The following is a 20,939-nucleotide window of genomic DNA, read 5'->3' as shown; positions in this document are numbered from 1 at the left end:
TTTCTTTACAATCTGTGTCTCTGCAAAAGCTGCTGCAACAACTCCGAAAGAAGGGAAAAGAATATCGAAGCTTCTACTTCGACATCCAACCCCTAAATCACGGATGTATCTGTCGCGGGAAAGGTGTCGCCGGCCGGGCAAGAATAACGTCCCGAGTATACGTTCACCGCGGTCGACGAGCTCTCTTTTCCACCCCCTCCAACCTCTTTCTCTGTTCGCCACCAGCGAACACAGTCAGACGGAGCGTAGCTGTATTCGGTATTGCGAATGTTGACCCGAGGTATATTTGTCCAGCAATGGAGGAGCGTCGGTGGTGGTGGTGGTGGCCGAGGGGGTGGGCCCGGTTCAAATATTGTGTCGCTTCATTCAGCGCCGCGACGATCATAGACGCATCATTCCGGCGTCGCGGAACACGAACACGCGCCGAGAAAAAACGACGGACAAACGAAAGCCAAACAGTGGCTTTCACGAAATGGAAAACCCCCGGCCGGAGGGGTAGAACGTCCAGGGGACTATCAGACCTTCGCCAATGCGTCCCCGCAGAAAATCCTCTGCCGCGTCTTTCGCTTACTTCTCGAGCGACCGATATCACCCTCGTTACCCAACAAATTACCCTCGTTAGCCGCGGGAGGCGCGAGATTTACAAAGCTGATCTTAAATACCAGCCACCGGGCAAGCGAATAAGTGGCAGTATGCCGACAATAACTAAGCAAACAGTAATTAACTCGTCGAGCATCGAACTGTGTCAATATTTCCTGCTCGTAATCGCACACCCGTTAGAGAAGCCTCCTGATCGGTGCCAAGAAGCAGATATCACTTGGGCGAATCAATAAAGCGTGTTTGACTCAGTCAAACTGCGTGTCATCGCGTATCCATTTCGCCAAACAGGTACACTCCTGTCATCCCCGATAATTGTATGCCCGCTGATTACCACTTCATTTCATGGTAAATATTTTCACGCAATTAACAAAGGTGCATCGAGTAACTTTGATCGATATCGAGGGACAGAGGTGGGGCGTTGGAAAGTGAGGAAGCAGGATAACCGCCGGGATCCTCCGTTTTAATCAACCCTTTCGATTCAGGACCAGGGGCGAGCACATGCCGCGGCTCTCGGTGCGTTTAAAGCTGCCAGCCGGCAAAGATACACTGCGAAGCACAAGATACTCTCGACACTCGAATTAAGCCCCGCAGATAAATGCAGCGACTTGCTTCGATCCTCAGCCACGTAATCCCCGCGTTAGAATCGCATACAGCTCCACGCGAACCCATGAAGGCTCTACAGAGTGCCCCGCGTAAACCCTTCCACGGGCTACTTCTCAATAACCCTTCTTTCACTACTTCCAGAAACGACTGCTCCACAAACTGAACTCGCTGACTCGTTACATACTTCGTGATTCAACTTCCCTGTACCCCTTCAAAGCTCGGCAAGAGCGACTGAAATATTCCAGCGCAGCAATTGCGGATGAAACAGAAAATACACAAGCGACCCGAAAAACAGTTAAGAGCTCCCTCCTCGCGAGTCTGCGGACCAGCCAATGTGGATCAGTCTGTACAATGGAGGGTTCCCATTATAAGGTAGCGCGATTCACCGTGAGCGTATCTATATAATACTTAAACGGCAGGATACATAACGCACATATAGAACCGAGGCGGCAAGGATGAAAGGCGGAGCCAGCCGCAGCCAACCAGCGGCTAGGATTTCCATTTTAGCTCGTCTACTCGCAGAACTAGCCCAGGCTGCTCCTCGCGGAGGATCCTGCCAGCCACCATAAATCCATCGCGCGGCCGTTCTTGAATTTTATGCGAGCCACCTTTTCGAATCGCCCCGCCGTGAATTTCGCCGGTGTCGCGAGCAAGGGGATTTCCCAGGGGATCGTTCGATCTACGTGATGGGGAATAATGGATCGACGGACGGGCGCGAAACTTTTTAACCAGCACAGTTCGGCTCAAGCCTTTGATCGACGATGGATCCTCCTCCCTCGGTTATCGCCAACTCGCGCGAGAAAATTCTGCTCCCTAATACACCGCGGCTTGGAAGCTAAGGATCTTTGCAGCTGTACGAACTGATAAAAAGCCGAGCCCGTGGACGACTATACCTACTCGCGTGTTATTAAGCCCGTCGGAACGGGGAAAATGCGAACCGTACCGCCAGGATGTAATTCACTAGAGTTCCCTAAATTCCGCTTTAAATAGCAGGAATCGCAGCTTGTTTAATCAACTTTATTCTCTCGTACGCTGGGCTGTGTACAAATGAATTCATTGCCGCGTGTGTGAATCATTTAACTCGTTACAGTAATGAAACACCGCGGCGGCTGTAAATAGCGTCGTATATAAAAAGCAGATGTTAAATGATATCGCTGCCGCGAGTTTAAATAACGCGATCCGCCGCGGAACAGCGGGGCGCTTCGCAGACGCTGGTGCAATAACAATTTCTGTGGCACAGGGGCTTGAGAGCGGCGGGATTCAGAGAGAGGAACAATCACGAAGGAGGTACTAAGACGCCAAGTTCGTTCGGCGATGCAAGCTTGTTGTCCTTCGGTCTACAATTTTTTCTCTATTTACTGTTCCAAGTGGGAGAAGCTCGCGGTTCCCCTTCAAAGTGAAAGAACGCCGACATAGTCAGACGAGAGCATCAGCTACCATCGCCAGAGGAGATTGGGGAAGGAGTGGGACAAAGGGTGAGCTGTTGCGCAGGATAATCGCAGGAGGATAGGGAACGGGTGTGGATGAATCGCGCGGGGCGTTCAGCATTCATTAAATCATAGGAGAGCCGCGTAGTTTTCTGCTCCGTTCCGCTCGCCACGGCTCGGCGCCGGCGATACGCGAGCACGTTGCCCAATGAATAGGCCGTGTTTGCATAGGTCCCGAGCCGCAGCGCGCGTTCACGGTTGCGAGAGGAGAGCACGATGGGGTAGAATTCGAAACGACGCCCGAACGAGGGAAAAAGAAAGGCAGAAAGATGGAAAAGAAAGAAGGAAGGCTGGCTCCTATGTACACTCAGCTGTCGGCCTGTTTTTACCGTCGCTCTCTCCAACCAACCCCATCCATCTCGCATCGCAACTCGGAGTCGATCTCTGCCTGACCCCCGCGCGCAAATCCCGAATATTCGATCTTACGTGCGATGCGCTCGCTCGAAATGGACGCTGGATCTACTGGCTCGCGTTTGAACATTGAATTAGTGTTGTTAAAATGAGCTTCGAGCCGCGAGCTTCAAGAGCTCGAGTCGCGGTTCAAACTCTAAAGGCTCGAACCTTTAAGGCTCGAACCCTGTAGCCGTGAGAGCTCTAGCCTTTAAAGCTCGAGTCTTCAAGCTCGGAGGCTCGAGTCGTATAAATTGTAAGAAGTGAAATGATTATGTTATCGTCAGCGCAATGTACTTCGGTTCCCCTGACGATTGAAACAAATCGGTTAAATCGCCTTTATAATCTGCTTTATAAATCGCCTTTATAAACCTCGAACTTCGAGAGCTCGAGCTTCATATGATATTAGCCTTAAAGGCTGAGTCATTAAGGTTACCTTAACCTTAATGACTCAGTCTTCAGGCTTAAAGCTCTGAAGTCTCGAGCTTTATACAACACTACATTGAATAGATGGACCGTGCAGTCGCGAGGTCTCCCAAGCGCAAGCCCAAAGGGAACCCTGTAGTAAATATACCGCGAGGACAGAAACGACTTTGTGCCAAACACATTTTGTATTCCAATTTTGGCTACGAGAAATGAAAGGTGTAATTTCTGGACGCGTGCCCTGTTTTCTGTGTTACAAAGGAGCGCGTGGAAACAACGGGGTTGTTATTTTACATTCATCTCGAAACGCGCATTGTCCCCGTCGACCTGCTGAGATTGCGCGTGCATGATTTAATGAGAGGTGCCTCGATTGATCGCGGTGCCCCGCTGAATTTCGATGCGAGCCTGACACATTGGCCGCGGTATCGCGAGCCCGATGGAGCGCGGGGAGTAGCGCGCGAGGAAGAAAGCAGAGGAGGTGGATTCGCGGAGGATCGGGCTGAAAGGGCGAAGAAGGAGCGCGCAAGAAAATGAAGGCGAACTTTCCCGACGGAGTGGAGGGGACGAAGAGAAAGAAAAGAGACGTCGAGGGAGCTTCGGTCGAAAGCTGAACGATAATACTCCGCGGTGCTCCCCCCGAACGGTTCGAGCGGGATAAAGGCCCCGCTTCACGGACGAGTGAGAAGCGAACCGAGGGGGTGGCAGCAGGGGAAGAGCAAGAGGCAAGCTCCAGCCAACGGTGAAGAGGGACGGCTATAGCTTGTAAGTGAATTTTATTGCGCGATTATATTGAATCCCTGGAAGCCACCAGCCACTGTCAAACCCCCACCCCGGAGCTCTTCCAACCCCCTCGAGAAGCTTCCACGCGGTGCTCAAACGGTAATTCGAAATTCGTCTACGTGTCGTTCAATGAGCGACATTTTTCTTTCGGATAAGCCTCCGTCGTTGCTCGATCGAGAAACGATGAGTTGAGGAAATTGTTCGGCTTTAAACAGATGGAACAACTCTTGCATTGTGGATTGTGCAAGTTAGTTTCCAGCTCCCTTTGTTGCGAGATTAGAAACTAGTAAATTGGAAGAACTATTATACGTCCGAGTCTTTCCTCCATTTAATAACTGACCACAAACACAGAGAGTGTAAAGTGATCAGTGTCCAAGGGTGCAGAGTAATTAAGAAAACACTGTTCACAGTTACTTGAGAATGATATAGAGGGATACGGAGATGCGCAGCCATGCCACAAGTGGCGATCCCGTTATCCAGAAAGGAAAGCATTAAGTCACGGAATAACAGGGAATTTCAGGTCGGCGGTGAGCACCACTTTTCAATCTCGAGGGTTGCACGGTAGTTACCGCCGGCGGATACCAAATCGAAGCTCTTGCCCGCAGGGATGTTTGCACGTTGGATCACGGCCTCCATAGCAAAATTCACCATAGCAAAACCTTGCTATTCCCAAAGGCACAGGAGTCGACCCCGGGTCGGTCAGGGATCTCTACAGCTTCATGTGCCTATGACCTCGGTTTCCTTGATTCCACGTCGCCCTGTCAGCAAGCGTCACTGATCTTCAGTCGTTTCTAATTATTCTTAATAAACCATGTGCAACGCGTGAAACCTTGTTTACCATTCAAACAGTTTCTTTCCTGAATTCCAAAGTATCTTCGCACCACGAAGAGCAAGTACCCAGAAGCGAGCACTGAAGAAATTCAATGAATCCGCCAACTATACTTCCGTGAACTAGAGGACGAGCGAAAGGAAATGGGAACGTGGTCGACAAATCAGCGGGAAGCAGGCAGCTAAATACACGAGAGTGGAAAGAAGCGAGTAGCAGCGATTACATTTCAAGCTGTCGTCGTAACTGGCGTAACGAAGGACCGGGGCGATGGATAGTCGTGGAATTAATTCAACTCGACCATCTTTCCCCCCCTTCCGTGCCATCTCGAGGGAGCAACTGGCTGCTTCTTTGAAGAAGGGCCAATAAGATTGTCCCCGCGAACCTTCTTCTCCTGTCCTCCGGGGAACAAGGCGAGCCCTCTGCTCAACCAAACTATCAGATCTTTTCTGCGAGCAAAACTGACCTCGTCATAAAACGCGCGAGACGAACTGGCCGGTTGTTAAAAGAAGGTCCAAGTGTGAAATGTCACTGCTCTCTGTGAAATTATAGCGTCTCTTTCATCTTTCATCCGCCATAGGATACAAGGAAGAAGACACGAAGCGTTTTGCAGGATTTAGTCGGGTCGAATGGTACGCGACAGGGGGCTGCGGTGTATACGATTTCGTATGATTTTTAATAAACACCGATCAGACAGCCAGATGTACCGGTTGGCCACTTGACTCGGCATTCGGGAGAGCACTCGTTCGGCTTACCCGGGGCCACTCGATGCACAAAACTGACGGACGGACAGGCCCTATGCTGCATCGAGCATATTACGTCCCAAGTGCGCGGAACAAAGCTACGCCATTGTTTCGTGCCGTCAATAATCCACTTGCCCTGACTTCGAGCACCGCCACGGGGCGGGCACAATTGGAAAAAGCACGGAGGAAGCCGGGAAACCGTTGCCCCACGGGGTCCATCGTCCCACACACCGAAGAAAAGGGAAGGCCGGCTCCTATTCCGCCTCGGTTTATCGCGCAAGAACCACCACTAGGAGACAAAACCCACCGGCGAAAGATCAGGGAGCCCCTACTTCCACCGGTGATCTACAGCGGGGCATATTTGTGGAATATTTTCGCCTCTCTCAAGGTGGAGGTAACTTGAAGCCAAGTCTTCGAGGTTGAAAAAAAGAAATGGGACAAGTGCCCTTTGCTCTTCGATCTCTAAAACTGCGGAGACCATTAGGGGTGCACCTGAGCGTCAGTGGTGGAACACAACCCTGAACCCCGAACGCTGTCTTCGACGTGTTTCTAGAATTCCGTGGCAATCCTCGAAGCAGCTCGATGTTTGCTAGAGGGTTTCGAAGGAGCGGGTGACTGGGCGGCTTTGAGGATAGTTCCCGAAGGAGGGCACAGCGAGGACGAAGACCCGCAGGAGGAGCGACAGGGCGCAAGAGGGGTGAGTTGAGACGAGGTAGTCGAGGTAGTCGGTGCTTAGAAAGAGGGAACACGGCTGGATGGCCAGCGACTCTGATTTCCGTCGGGAATTTCGCCCTATCCGACGCAACCAGGCGAAGCCGCCTTTAATCATTCGATTGCCAACGCTTAGAGCCGGTCCTTCCTCGTTCAGCCCGATATCTAACCGCGCACGATATTTACTTAGCAAGTATCCGCTGGACCGGACGTTTCTACACGCGAGAACGGTAAATTGATTTGCCGTTTTTCTTGCCGCAGCTTACAACCTAGACAAGTCTCCTCATTATCAGGCAGGGTCTAGAAACTATTTCTAAATAACAGAGGATTCTCCTTTTGTTCACTCGCTTACCGTCGATGAATTAACAGATATTGCGATTCAGCATGGAGTGATTTAGAGTACTGAATTATCGAGGAGCATCCGTACCAACTTTGAGTAAATTAGGAAAAACTGTTTATAAAATAATTTCACTTGACATTGCAAAGAGAACACTAATTGAAAAATACATATTTTCACAAAATAAGTAGTAGTTGTTGAGTTGATAAGTTTTCATTTCTATTTTTGGCGAATTTTTCAAACCTGGAGCTGCCCAAGACAAAAATATTGCACAAAACAGGCTCAAAATTTAGAATAAATCGCTCTACTGTTATCGGATTTCCATGAAACGTGTACCAAACGACGTAGAACCTTTTTTTTACGTAGATTACAAGTCATAACTCAAAAACTGTCAAAAGTGGTGCCGCATCACTCTTACTGGAAGGTCCTCAATTTCTTTCTGTCAATTGATTTTACTGTACCTAGTTGAGGAGACGGTTGAGAAACAAATACATCCGCTTCACCACGTGAACGCAGTCGCGTGTATTCCGATATTTAAATAAACCACGAGCGTGGCTAAGTTCCAGCCGCATGGAAGACCGTGTCATTTTGGCGTGCGCTATGCTCGGTCTCGGCAAATTTTCCGGCTCGTCGACCTGTTAATGAAGCAGGAACAGCAAGCAGCGAGATGGTGCGGAAATCGGTGCTCGTCTACGATCTGCTGAGGACAAAGCAGTCCCAGGAAGGGTTCTCCGAGAAGGAGATCATCGAGCAGATCTGCGACAAACACGACATCGTGGCTGGGAAGGCTCTTCGCAGTCAGGTGGCCGTGGCTCTTCGTCGCGGGATCGACTTTGGGATCCTCACCAAGAAGAACAACAAATATAGGTGAGGACCGTGTCCTTCTAGAGTCTGCTGTAGAATTTTCATGCGGAGAGGTCGAAATATAGCTGACGATGCCTAAAATCATCGATTCAGTCGATTGATTAACAGCTGACTAATTGCAGATACGATCCTGATGGCGCGAAAGCCAGCACCACGAGTCGCAAGACTTCCTCGAGAAATTCTCGAGGTAGAAGAAAGAAGAGTCCGACCAAATCGACGAGAATGAAGCAACGATCGAACTCCACGCGGAATAAAAAGCAGAAGCAGCCCAAGATGCCGAAACCCTGGACGCCTAACAGAAGGAACCTCGCTAACGAGCCTGCCTCCAAGGTCAAGAAGATCTAGATCCACCCGAACGATCATGTGAACCCACGCGTTTGACTTTCTAAATGTTTACTTGTGTTTCATACGTCGTGTACTTTTCGAGAATGCTTTTTAATATAACGATGCCCCTTTTCCTTTGTGATTCTGATACACTGATCCATTTTATTCGACTGCCCTTCTTCTTCGTTTCCCACACGACCTTTTTATTCATTACTCTACCGCCCTCCACCTGCAAAATACCACTGAAATTGAAGAAAAAGTGGGAGCCCTAAAGCGCAACGATGGACGAGCATTCGCAGCGACGTAGATGCGTGGAAAAGTTTTCCCATGAAATCCACCTTCCGCCCTGAGGATCCAGGATCCTGTTAGGCGAGACTGCTTCAAACGCAGCCGATTCTCCAGCGCGTAATCTCTGCCCGGATGATCCAAATAGGTGCACCCGCGTGCCTTGGGAATCCTCGCAAGCTTTCGCTGACCGTTCGTCGATTAGGCACGGCCATTACGTTCCCCGGAGCTTTCAAAGGCGCAGCCTTCTACGCTTTCATCGCGACGAAGGCTTGGCTCGAGAGTTGTGCAAGACCGGATACGCCGTGAAAATCGCCTCGAATCGGCTCAACTAATCGTCCGGGGTCGTCCGAGGTACGAAGCACCTGTTATCGATGCAACGATTGCGGTGTACCTGGCCATCCAGTTCCCACGTGCAAGTCCACGTCGAAAAGAATTATTATCCCGCAGTGGTGTCGGGGTTTCTGAGCAGTGGATGCTTGAAAATGTAGCGCCGGTTGATTAACAAGCTACCTAAGTGAAGTCGTTTTTGACAAACAGAAGAAAACTGTCCCTCATGGAAATCTAATTGAATTCCGCGTTGTTGAGTGACAGCGTATGGGTGGCTAAGAACAACGAGTGGACGTATCGTCGGCACTGCCGGCAAGGCTGGCTTTTGTCCCTAAATTGCGTACTGCTTGATAGATCCACAACGAAGGCTGGCTCTTCCACCGGCGAGGGTCGACGCTCGAAATGGAGGAAGGGCGGCAAGGTGCGCCTGAAAAGCTGCGGATGACCAACATATGTTCTGTCGCGAGCAATCTGGCAATTATCGATAATCTAGCTGCACGCTGATCACACGTTATGCAGCCAATCGGGGATATTGACGAGAGTGAAGCGACCGAGTTAGGGTAGCCCCTGCTTTCATGGAAGCACGTTTTAGTGGACTTCTGGAAAATGGGGACATTACGTGGACGTAGCTGTCTGGGGAAGAAAACCGTTTGGTGACTACTGATTCAGATATTTCCGGATATGATTTAGAAATCTCTGGATGGCTGGAATGTTCAGCAGAATATCCGAAATATCCCAAATTTCCCAAAGTTGGAGTCTTCCTCGACGCTGAGCCCCGATTACGAATATCCCGCTTGGAATATTAAAGAGGCGACGAGCTGACAATGAGGCACGATCGAATTGTGCCAGACACCGGCGAGAAATTCTACACTAAAGAACCCAAGGAACCGAGCCGCATTTGAATAACGTCTGGCCCCATTGTCTGGGCAGAAAGAAACGTGGAAATATACGAATTAGCGAGTGCACCGTGAACCCATCGAAGCAGAAAGGGAAGAAGACCCAGGAAAGAATGTCTCCTCGACACTCAAACGAGCCGTGAACTTTATTGTCTGGATAATCAGCCACCATTTAGAGATCTCTCCTCGACCCCTACACTAGGAATCTTTGTTCCTCGGTTCCTCGACGAAACTCTGGCGACGACGCTCGACGGGACGCGTGCTGCAGGTGTTCCACCTTTCGATTCCTGCGAGATACAAACGATTTTTCATTGCAACGGACAGCCATCGCGCCCATCGACACGTGTCGCCTCACGAGACCCAGAGGAATCGTTTCCTGTTCCACCAGTTCTCACGAAACCACGGTTTTCGTTATGTAACAACAGGGTTACGCGAACGACACCTTATCGTGGCTTTTCAATTATTCAATGGGGCATCAGAACGCGATCTACCACTCCCGTTTCTTCTTTACTTCACTCATCGAACGGGAAACTTAAAATCTTCATGTTTTGTGACTTTTGGAAGGCAAGTTTTTAGGAGCCAAATGCTAATACTAAGTTTCCTAAGTTCTCTAAGGGATGTCGAATATTATCCAGCACTCTACGTTCCAAACTATGTAGCTGTTGCGATTACACCCTCCGAATGACCATTTTCCGGAAATCTGTCATCGAGCATTTCCCCGGGGGACGTTAACGAGGCTCGATTAAAACTCGAGTGTGCGAGCATAAAGGTGCAGTAATATATCACGCTTGACGCCAATAGAACGACCAGCCTCCGCAACAATAAACCGCCTAATTAGTTGGACACGAGACGCCGCGAGGCTAGTCTCTTTGTTGGGCAACCCTTAACGCATACTTAGCCCCCTCGCCCCCTCAGTCACGCGTATAGAATAATTTCAGCGGGCCGATTATCGGCCTTCACCATCGGCCACCTCTTCACCTGGCCCCTTTTATCTGCCTCCGCTAACTTCCATTGCCGATGGCCGGGGGAGTTCTACGAACGTTCGTGGAACGACGGGATTCGCCTGGCTGAGGGAAACAGGTACGCGAGCGACTGTTTCCTGGCCACTTGGAATTTCGTTGCGACGCGAAACACGGTAACAACGCGTTTCTTGTGGCGAGCGCAGCGTCTGACATCTGGGCGGCCGTTATCGCGGGCGTTATCATTTTTGAGATTAGCCTTAGTAGTCGGGCGTTTGCTTTGCACCGTGGTGCTTTCTCTGTGTACCCTGGCTGTATCGCTGTCCTGCCACACCAAGCTCCGCTCCTTCCACCGACCATTAAGCTACATTCACAGGGAAGTCTACTCTTGGACAGAGAAAAACGTAGCGAGACAGAAGGAACGAGGTGAAGTAGAACTACAGTCCATAAATTTCGAAGGGATGCGATAGCTGATTTTATTGCTACATTAAGAAGAATCAGAGAAGAATCTGCTGTTAAAGTTTGTACGATTGGAAGGATTAGATACTAGTCGACTTAATTTAATCTTAAGTCACTGTTCGTGTAAATTGTTACCGAGTTATTCAGTTGGATTGGTCGAGCAACAATTGCCGTGTGAAGAACGCTTAAGTCCGGGGAAGGGCGCGACAGTATTCACGAGGAGCGCTAAGATCCAGCCTGAAGGAGACTATCTGGAAGATTTTCCGGTGTGAGAACGCGATAGCGTTCCTGCCTTGGCAAACATCAGAGCCCACGGAGGCCTACGGTTGCGTTCGAGCAATCGAGCGGCCGTGAGAAATCTCCTTTAAATATCTCGTATTAATCGCGCGAGATAACCACTTCCTGAAACGCTATCCAAGGACAATGAAATAACACGCAAAAACGAAGGAAAGATCCCTAGGACACGAACCTCTGTCACTCTCATACCCCGCGTATCTCCGAATTCCTCCCTCACCCCCAAACAACGGAATCTCATCCACCAGAATTCTCCATAAACAGGGAACATAGAAACCCTTCGACAGCTCCCAGGCAATTTCTCTCCTCCTCCCCTGAATTTCATTCGATTTCATTCGATCGCATTCGATTTCATTGGATGCCCTAAATCAATCCAACGTCATCGTATTTCTGAACAACAAAAAAAATCCAGGGGAAAACGGTTTATTTGCGCACGACGATACCTGCAGGCCGCAGATTCGCGATCCGAGCATCGGCGTTAGCGTTCAGCCGTTCGCCGAGCGACAGATTTTTAACATGTAACGTTTAGTTTGACATTTTTACGGTTCCGTGGAGTAAATATTAGAGCGAGCTGGAAAGCCAGCCGTTGAGCTTTTTCGTGACGCGTTAAATTCGGGCCGGCTCGGAAGCAACGAGCCGATTGTCGCGCGATCGCCTGCAAAAATATCGCCCTCGTCGATGTCGCTGGGTATAGCCTCTCCGGGGCCACTCCCATTTATTATTCTCGAGCGCACTTGCAGCACAATGCCGACCACGAGCACTGCAACCTGCTCCCGGGCTTCCTTTGACGCTGGGAATAACGCGTCATTTGCACAGGCCGCGATCGCGGACATAAACCCGCGGCTCCCGATCGTCTATTGCCCACCAAACTGCCTTTTCCTTTCCTCCAGTGGATCCAACGAGTCTGGTGATCGTCGAATTACGAACGAAAACTTGGCCAGGGGATTGTGTTGTGGTAGGGACGAGGGAGGGATGATTTGGGTCTACTTATGCAGAATGCTACCAACCCTCAATGATCTGAAGCTGAGTAAATTTACTTTGGAGATTTTAATTTTTAAAGAAAAGTAGCTTTATTTCTGTTGGCTGTATTTTGGATTATTTCTCATTACTTTTTCACAATGTTTTTTTAATGAGTTCTTTAATAGTTAATAGTATAAGTACCTACCATTATTTCAAATTTTCTCTAGTGTTTTTTTTGGTAGTTTTAATAATTGTATAATGTAAGAGTTGTTCCATGGGTCGGTAATTTTTTGCAATATAAAGATCACAAGATTATGGGATCCGTACTGTGTTTAACTAATTTTTTGTCATTTTAAGGGTTGCTAGCTTTCTGCATAACTAGGCCCAATTTCCTCAGGGTGCGAGGAAAGGTAGAAGTTTAAGGTTGTTGAGATAGTGATGCGATAGAGTTACCAAGGGGATGGAATAAGTGCATGATCGATTCGCAAGCAGACGTCCATCGAAATGGACACCTTCGCGTGGCTCGTCGCTTGGAGCCACCCCTAATTATCATAGCCGATTCGAAAGGGCCTGGGAGAAAAATCTGTGGAGCCAATTGAGCTGGCTAGGATGACGAGGACTGGACAATGCCTCACCCCCTTATCGACAGAGGGGATGTTCGAAGAGAGGCGGCGTGTGAAGGAAGAGACATCGAGGGAAAGAGAGAGAGAGGGTGGTTGGAAGTGAGAGAATGCGCGAGTGGCGGTGGGGGCGAGAGAGGGCGAGATAACAAGGAAGCGCGGAGAAAGAGAAAGAGAGACACGGATCAAGGATAGTCTTTGCCAAATACCAATATTTGCGACCGCCCTGTTGGTACCTCTGCTCGACTCGACCTGACCCGACTTAACTCAACCGATCCAGCCGCAACTCAACTCTCGACTCCCTCTCCTCGTCGCCCCACCCTTCTTCGTTTTCTTCTACTTTTTCTTCTTCCCGTCGCTGACTATCCACGGGATATCGCGGCCTCCGCCCGAGTTTCACCCCCGCGACCAAGGAAATCGTCCCGCTTTCCTCTCGTTAATACGCCCACGATTCCGATCGGGGAGCACCGATGGATCCGGCCCTCAAACAAACTCCAGCGATCGATCACGCCGACTGTTGCGTGCCCCAGCGTCTGTGTTCCTTACGATTTAATGTGTCAACGACTCCCCGACAGATTGTTCGCTCGGTTCGGGGGTGGAAGAGGCTTAACGAGGTATTTGGAACGCTTCTAAATGGCGTGCAAAGTGTTGCTCTAATGCGCGAGACTGAAACGCCTGTCCAGTCGGCGGTGTACTTAGATCCTTAAGGTCCTAGGCACGAAGCCTCGCAGAAGAAGAACCGCGGGAGGGAATAAAAGCAGGGGGATGCTACGATGGAGGAACGTGTTCCTCAGAAGTCCACTCTAAAGTTACAATGTATCAACCCCCCGGGCTATAAAGACTACAGAATCTCAGCTACCCCGTGTCTTCGACGTGTTCTACGAGCACCCTTCTGGAATCAGACCTGCAGGTTCGGATCGCGCTGGAAAAGTAGCCGTCGAAGCCGCTGCGACAGAGCAGATTGATTTCAGGCATATGCGGATGGTAACGTAGCCCGATTGGCTTCTCGCCTGAGGGCATGAAAATGGACAGGGAGAGAGAGCGTGAGAGCGGGACGGAGTGGGAGCAGGTCGCGTCCGATGCAATAAATAATAATTAGGCGCTAATTAGCGGCGGCCATGTTGGCCGCTGGCAGTTGTCGGGGGCGCAAAGGGATGGCAGGGGTGGGGTTCTCGTGGAGGGCGGTTTAATCACGTCACACACCGACGCACCACGTCCTCGCTTATGGCCGTCTCGACGCGCACAGATCCCTCTCCATGTACGTGTGCACGCGCCTGCACGCGTGTGCATGAAAACGAGCGCGCGCGCTGCTTGTCCCGGACATGTTGACGATGTAGGGGCTAGCCCGTGCGGTCGTACGATAATACAACGAGCACGAGGGTGGATAGCGGACGCCGAGGGGGGGCGGCGGGGAGCCGTGGACGCTGGACGCTGGATGCTGGATGGTGGATGCTGCACCGTGGGATGGCGGGTGCACGAGGTGGTCGATTTCACGCGGTCGATCGCTGGACCCGCAGCTCCACCCCCGTACGCTCGCGCTTTCGCCCCATTCCAAGAACCCACAGCACCTCCGCCGTCATCCTCCCGCGTTACGCGGAGAAACAACCGCGTTAATGTCTAACGACACCGCTTCCAGGAAAGCGAAAGAGCAGTTCTCGAGAAAAAATGGGGTAGTACCAGGTTCGAGATGAGGAACAGGGTGAACAACTTAAAAATTACGTGCACGCGAGCGAGTCGTGGTTATCTATGGGTATAGATAGCTTTGCGATGGTTTTACTATTTGCAGACTTCACATTATACTTTCCTGTTGCGGTACAGGCTTCATAGGTAGTGTAGCGAGGTTTATAGAATTTTCTTCGGAATCTGGCTACGACAAAGCTTTCGACAGAGCTATGGAAGTAGTAAACGGATGGAGATAAGCTTTACGGTGCTTATAGAGAAGACATTGAAGTTTTAAGAAAAAAATATTTCAGTTAAAGAAAAACATTTTATAAATAGGCTGCCATGAAACCTGGACATCCCACCCCTTCCCCCTTATTTCACCCTCTTGACACTCCGTGATAATCGAAGTTTTACCCGGGCAACGCCGGGTACTTTAAGCTAGTAAACCTATATTTTAAAAGCTACCAGTGCAAGATGAAGGTGAATTGTGAATTAAGATCGTTTAGAAAGAATACAAACTGTTCCCGAAGAATCTACACGCGTGTCTTTTCGAAATTCACGTTTATCCCGCGGCTCCGCATACCCAAGTGTCCGTACACGTGAGCGCGCAAGATTAGCCTGTGGGTCTAGAAGAGTTTGTCTCTATCGTAAACAAAGTCCTGTCCAAGGGTGCCTTAAAGGGCTCGTTAAATCAGCACGGGCATCGCCGCCCTTTTACCTGCAAATTCTGCGGAGCTCCTGTTGGTCGAGTCCCCTCAAATATTGAAATTGGCTGCGGTTCTTGGTGCACGTCGCATTCTTTCAAGGTGCAGGCGTCAGGGGTTCACGAGGGAGGACGAGCCATGTTGCACCTGTAAAGTAACTTCATTTAGTCCCTGCCCGCCAGCATCCAAGATGCAAAACAGAATTAGATTAAATCACCAAAGTATCGCAGAGTCTAAAATGTTCAACCCCCTTCGAGATTCAATGACCTCTTTATCAGCCCTTGGTTACATGTATTCTTATTTCTTCTCCCAGATCTGATACAGACAAAGCCAACCTTCGTCCTTGCACTCCCAATGAACTGCTCAATTATTTTTCAATGCACGTGACTTTCGAGCCATCCACCCCTTCACACCGAACAATCTTAAATCAATTCCTAATCCATCCGGTGTCGACCTCGCCGGATCAAAGTGCCGAGAAGCTCGACGCGCCAGTGAAATCGCGGAGCGATCGACGAGGCGCGCAGCGGGCATTTTAAAATGGCGAAATTGCCAGTGTCGTCGGTTGAAATTCATTAACAGGGCGCTGGTAATGGGACAACGATGACGTTGCGGACGGGTCGGAGAGGAGCGCTGGACGAAAGCCTGGCTGGCGAGCCGGACGGAAAAACAAGGGGGTAAGAGAGAGAAGGAGCGAGAGAGGGTGGTTGTCGTAATTCTGTCGCATTACCATTTAGATTAGTTAGATTTGCAGGTAAACAGGACGCGGCCGATCACAAAACACAAACATGAATACGCGGCGGCCGCCGCTGCCGCGTTGACATTTTAATTTCATCGCGATAATTACTTTCAAACGGATGGCTTTTTAAGTAGATTAAAATATTCCTGCGCCGCGGACACGTCCGCATTCGTATAATTAATGCATTTTGCAGGACGCATGGCCGGTAGAGGGAGGAACGAACGCGCCCCGATTCGGTTTTAACGCTGCCAGCCGCGTCTGCACGCCATTTCGACTCGATTTTCCGATTCGTACCCCGTACATTTTCCGGTGAGCATTTCACGTTTCAGCGGGGGTGGTGGAGTGGAGCTAATTTTTGGGTAGACTGAGGATGCAGTCTCGAAATCTTGAGTGCTTCCAAAACGATTCCTTTTAATTTGTGACTTTAAAAAAGCACAAATGGGTAAGCTTCTGTTTACATTGCAAATTCTAGGTTCTAGAGGAACTAAAGAAAAATTAACTCCGCAGGCATGAAACAATAGCTCGCGCGTTCAAGCGCAGCCGATGATTAGAGAGCAGAAACCTGTCTTGATCCTCTCGCCCTAGTATCTCTGCGCGATCAAACAACGATCCCGATGGCACAGGTAGGAGGGAAAAGAGTACATACCTAGGAGAGGGGTTGGTCAAGTGGAAGCGCAGCAGCGATTGAATATCCCGGGAAATGCGATGCTCGACTCATATATTTCAGCGCTGTTGTTCGTCGAGGTTAAAAAATTGCGGGGACTTGCGAATCCGTTCTCGCAAATTCGGGGAGGAAGGCTCGAGTGTCCTTCAAACAAACAATATGCTTTCCACCTGCTTCGAGTGCTTGAACAGTGGCGGTAAAACGGTCACGAAACAGCGACGACGGGAATTCCCCGCGGTAACTTGTTCGACGTACCCTATAATTTTTGCACGCAGCAAGGATCACGTTACGCTGAGAGGAACTAGGTAAAGAGTAGCTAGGCAGAAGTGCCGAGCACATTTCAGGCTTTATTCAAACATTTTCGCACAGTGGTATCAAGAACTATGTGGAACAAACATGTAACATACTCTCGGTCGAAGCTACAGCATCTCGAGCAACCTAAGCACAAATCTATAAGCACTCACGGTGCATCCCCCGCAAAGAACACTTCCACGCTATCCTCAGCGACAATTCGAAGCCTCCTAGATCCACGGATTAACACCAACCTCGACAAAGTCACTCGACTATCCAGCGCCCAATACTTGAATCTTTACGAATCGATGGAACGCGACCGAGAGATGATCGAGGCACGTACATATACGGGAGGAGTTTTCGGAGCCCCAGCCAGGGGCGCAAGGAACAAGGATCGATTTAAAGGCGGGCGCAATTGGAGTACAATAAATTGACGTCGTTCTTCGAGCAAGGGTAGAGGGTGGGTTTAAAGGCAGCCTCTCCCTGGGGAGACGGATGTGGAAGAGGTATCGCGACAGACGGGCTGCAGCTCGTGTAAACAATGGCTCCACTTCCTTCGGCTAGGTTAGGCGTAGGTGGATCAAGGGGACGGACGCGGAGGTGGGTGGCAGAAGCGTGTAGAGACAGGGCACGCGTGTATGCGTGAGGTGCTTATTGGGTCCGCTGGGGGCTGCTGCGGAGCGGAGAAACAACCCTCTGACCAAACACGGCAACATCAATCAGCACCAGTCACTCGAGCGTCGACCATTGGCGCCAACATTGCGATATTGCCTACATTTACATCCGCCAGGGAAAAACGTACCCGCACGGCCGCGAGACGTCGATGGGCCAGTTAGTGATGGGGCATTCAATCCGGCCTTTTCAAAGCTATCGATCCGGCAGCTCGTTCCTCGCGCCAATCGCTTTTCCCGATATTAGTCGGCCATCCCCGGGACACTTTGCCTGCCTGTGTACTCTTTGTGAAACGACTTGTTTCGCTGGCAAGTTTCGCGGTCACGCGGCCGCAGCCTGGCCGGGCGTGGGGTGATCGATAATTTCGACGTTTGCTAGAGGAAAACGACGAGCTTTCCACGGAACCGCTTGGGAACTTTAGGCCGGGCATCTGGGGTGCAACCACTCTCCACTTTCAGATATTGGCAGGAGAAACAATAGCTACGAGAGGAAACTACCCTCGCGAGGGAACACCTTTCGTCAGGCCGACGCGAATAGCCAAGAGTTATATTGACGTGCGATGTTTTAAACAGTAGTATAAATTGTATTGGACGCGACTGCAAGTGTATTTATATTCGATTCGCAGCGCTGAACGATTAACAGGTTGCACGGCGCAGTTTTATAATTACCGGATCGTGTAAATACCCGATAAAGGGAGGGTAACGGTATTAAATTAATTCGAGACCCGCCCAGGGAGAGGGGTGTGCGAGAAAATTCGTCGGGGGAGGGGGACCCTGCTACCCCGAGAATTATGCGCGTCAGCTTACAATAATATAGGTACTAATGCCATGCAAAAGCGGGGCTCTCGGGCAACGGTTGTTCCGCGATCGATGCAAACACTCGACATTGTTTTCCTTAGCCTCGAAGGATGCGTCTTAATTTTTACTCCCCCGCGGTCTGAGTGGCTGCGCAAAGATAACAGAAGGAGGCGAGAGTCTGCGAGCCTCGCGGAGGAAAGCTTTCGGTGTTCAAGGGAACGGGGGATGGATTCGAATCTTTCTTATGAAATAATTTTTATAATGCAGCGATCACGGGGACGCGGCTAGCCGTTATTTGTCCGAAGGACGCGACGCACTCAATCTAAAAAATCCTAGAGGGTATTTGTGGAACTCTCTTAATCCGCTCGGGTCTGTAAATAAGCTGGCTGGTGCGCGAGATTTGCGCAACGTTTCACCCCTTCGGAGGATGCAGCCTGATTCGCCAAGGCTCTGAATAACTTCTTTATAACTGTATAAATAATTAACCCCTCGGAGGCGACGTAGTTGGGAAGCTTCAGGATTCTTCCAGGAACTTCGGCGAAGATGTGCAATTGAATTTCTTTGATGAGAGTGCTATTTGGCGAGCGGACCTCCTTCCTTTTCGAATTTGAATATTTAGGATCGCCCAGATTTTAGATGAAGAGAGCGTGTTGGAAAGTTCCAAGTAAATGGCGAGGGTGCTGGATGGGAAGGCTCGTGGGAGCGAGGGGCCCGTTGCATCTTCGAGGTATTAATAAACAAGCGTTCATCCCCCGAGTGATACGGAGCAATCAGCTGAGCTTTCGACCCCGTTCACCGTGATCGCGTAGAGAAGGATGGCAGCGGTGATCCTCTGTTGTCACAGTGACTCAGTATTTGGACAAGCACCCCGTGCTACGGCCAATGAGCGATTCAACTTTCGGCAAGGAGCTCTCTGTTTTTCCCTTTATCCTGCATGCTCAAACATCTTGGCTTTCCGTCGCGCGAAATGAGCTAATAATCATCGAATTCAGTCCCCTAATACTCGATAGTAGATCTTTGAAAGTACAGTAGCGGACAAAAAAATTACCACTTCTTCGAACCACCCTACTTCTATTACTTTTCAATACCAACTCAAAACTGCTGTATGTGCCTAATATACATACTCTGAAAAAGAATTAAAAGCTGTATAAAACCCAGTTACAGTGGAATTCATTTAACTAACAAACAAAAACCGTACATAACATCAAACAAGACAACACACCTTTAAAGCCAACAAAAAGTTACCACTTTTGAACATTAATAAAAAAATCTAATTGGGTTTTATACAGCTTTAAATTCTCGATCAGACTTGAAAAAGTTACAGGATGTGTAAAACATGTGCTATTTCGCGCCAAACCTCTGATATGGTCCGTAAAAATTCGAGACTTTCATCAAAAAATTAAAAAGTCGCGGATTTTGAGGTCGTGTTTGTGCGCTACTAAAATTCGGCGACTTTTTAATTTTTTTATGAAAATCACGAATTTTTAAGGACCATATCAGAGGTTTTGCGCTAGGTGCCACATGTTTTACACATCCTCTAATTTTTCCAAGTCGATCTGAACCTCCGTTCATTCGCAAATAAAGTTTCCGGGCAAAGGTGACGCTATAGGTTGCCGCTTGACCTGTTTAACTACCAAATCTACAATTTTGCGAATTTTAATATAAACCGAACAGCATTTTATTAAAAAAAGATAGTACTTTCATAAAATGAAATAAAAAGATCGATTTTTCGACTGCCTATTACCCTTGATATAATTCTCTCGCGAGTGTCTCGGTAACTGTATCGCAAAGTTTATACACCAGCTCGCTCAAGGAGGAGCTCCGCACGTTTCACCGTGATTCATTACGCCGTAAGTAGGTAACTGGGATGTTTGCCCCTGCCAACGACGAACAAATTGATTCGATAAATATTTTAACTTTATTTGCCGTCCGCGTAAACAGATATTACGAAGCGCGGTTAAACAGAGAGGAGGTAAACGATCTTCGATACTAACTTCGATACTCAACAACCTGTGATATAAGATCATAACATCAGTCGCAGCAAGATGCCCTCTATCTCGCTACCAACTTCCCGATCTCACCCGTAACCCTGAAAGCAGAGAACTCGCTGAGAGCACCCAGGAGACGATCCGCAACGACAATGTGCCGCGATGGTTTAGCAACGATGCAGGATCCCCGGTGCCATCTTTACACGTTGTCACGTCGGCAGGTATGGGTATCCGTCCCATTTGCAACTAGTCGCATTATTGTTAGCCCTAGGTATGTACCATACCGCGCGGGTACACAAACGCCTGTGTACACACGTATCTCTGGCCCAGGTAGGTACTACGTACAAAGCTGCCTCGTCCTCCCGAGATCCATCGAGCTCCGCACGCACATGCACTGGTGCAGCACACGCACACGCCCGCACAGGAGCCCGTGGCCGTCTACATGGCGAAATATAAGGACAGTTGTCGACCGTGTGCTCGTGCATGTGTACACCTACGTGTGTGCGCGCGCGCGGCTGAACGGGCGGGCAGACC

The 20,939-nt window shown here is 49.6% G+C and overlaps 2 protein-coding genes across 2 annotated transcripts in view; one reads left to right on the top strand and one right to left on the bottom strand.

Annotated features, from left to right (window-relative positions):
- The window catches only part of LOC143376480 (chymotrypsin-like protease CTRL-1), a 131,414-nt gene that overhangs the window by 76,418 nt on the left and 34,057 nt on the right, over positions 1-20,939 (bottom strand). Inside the window, exon 8 of the mRNA XM_076826887.1 lies at positions 15,272-15,404. The gene's annotated coding sequence lies outside the window, so the exon portion shown is untranslated. The remainder of the gene's footprint in view (positions 1-15,271; positions 15,405-20,939) is intronic.
- Positions 7,392-7,771, top strand: LOC143376731 (uncharacterized). The gene has a single exon (XM_076827371.1). It carries the CDS (start codon positions 7,568-7,570, stop codon positions 7,769-7,771), a length of 204 nt encoding a protein of 67 aa, XP_076683486.1. The 5' UTR covers positions 7,392-7,567.

The sequence above is a fragment of the Andrena cerasifolii genome, chromosome 14 (assembly GCF_050908995.1).
Source record: "Andrena cerasifolii isolate SP2316 chromosome 14, iyAndCera1_principal, whole genome shotgun sequence".
In the NCBI taxonomy this organism is placed as follows: Eukaryota; Metazoa; Arthropoda; class Insecta; order Hymenoptera; family Andrenidae; genus Andrena; species Andrena cerasifolii.
Note: the sequence above shows the minus strand (reverse complement) of the source record. Positions and strands in the feature narration are given on the sequence as shown.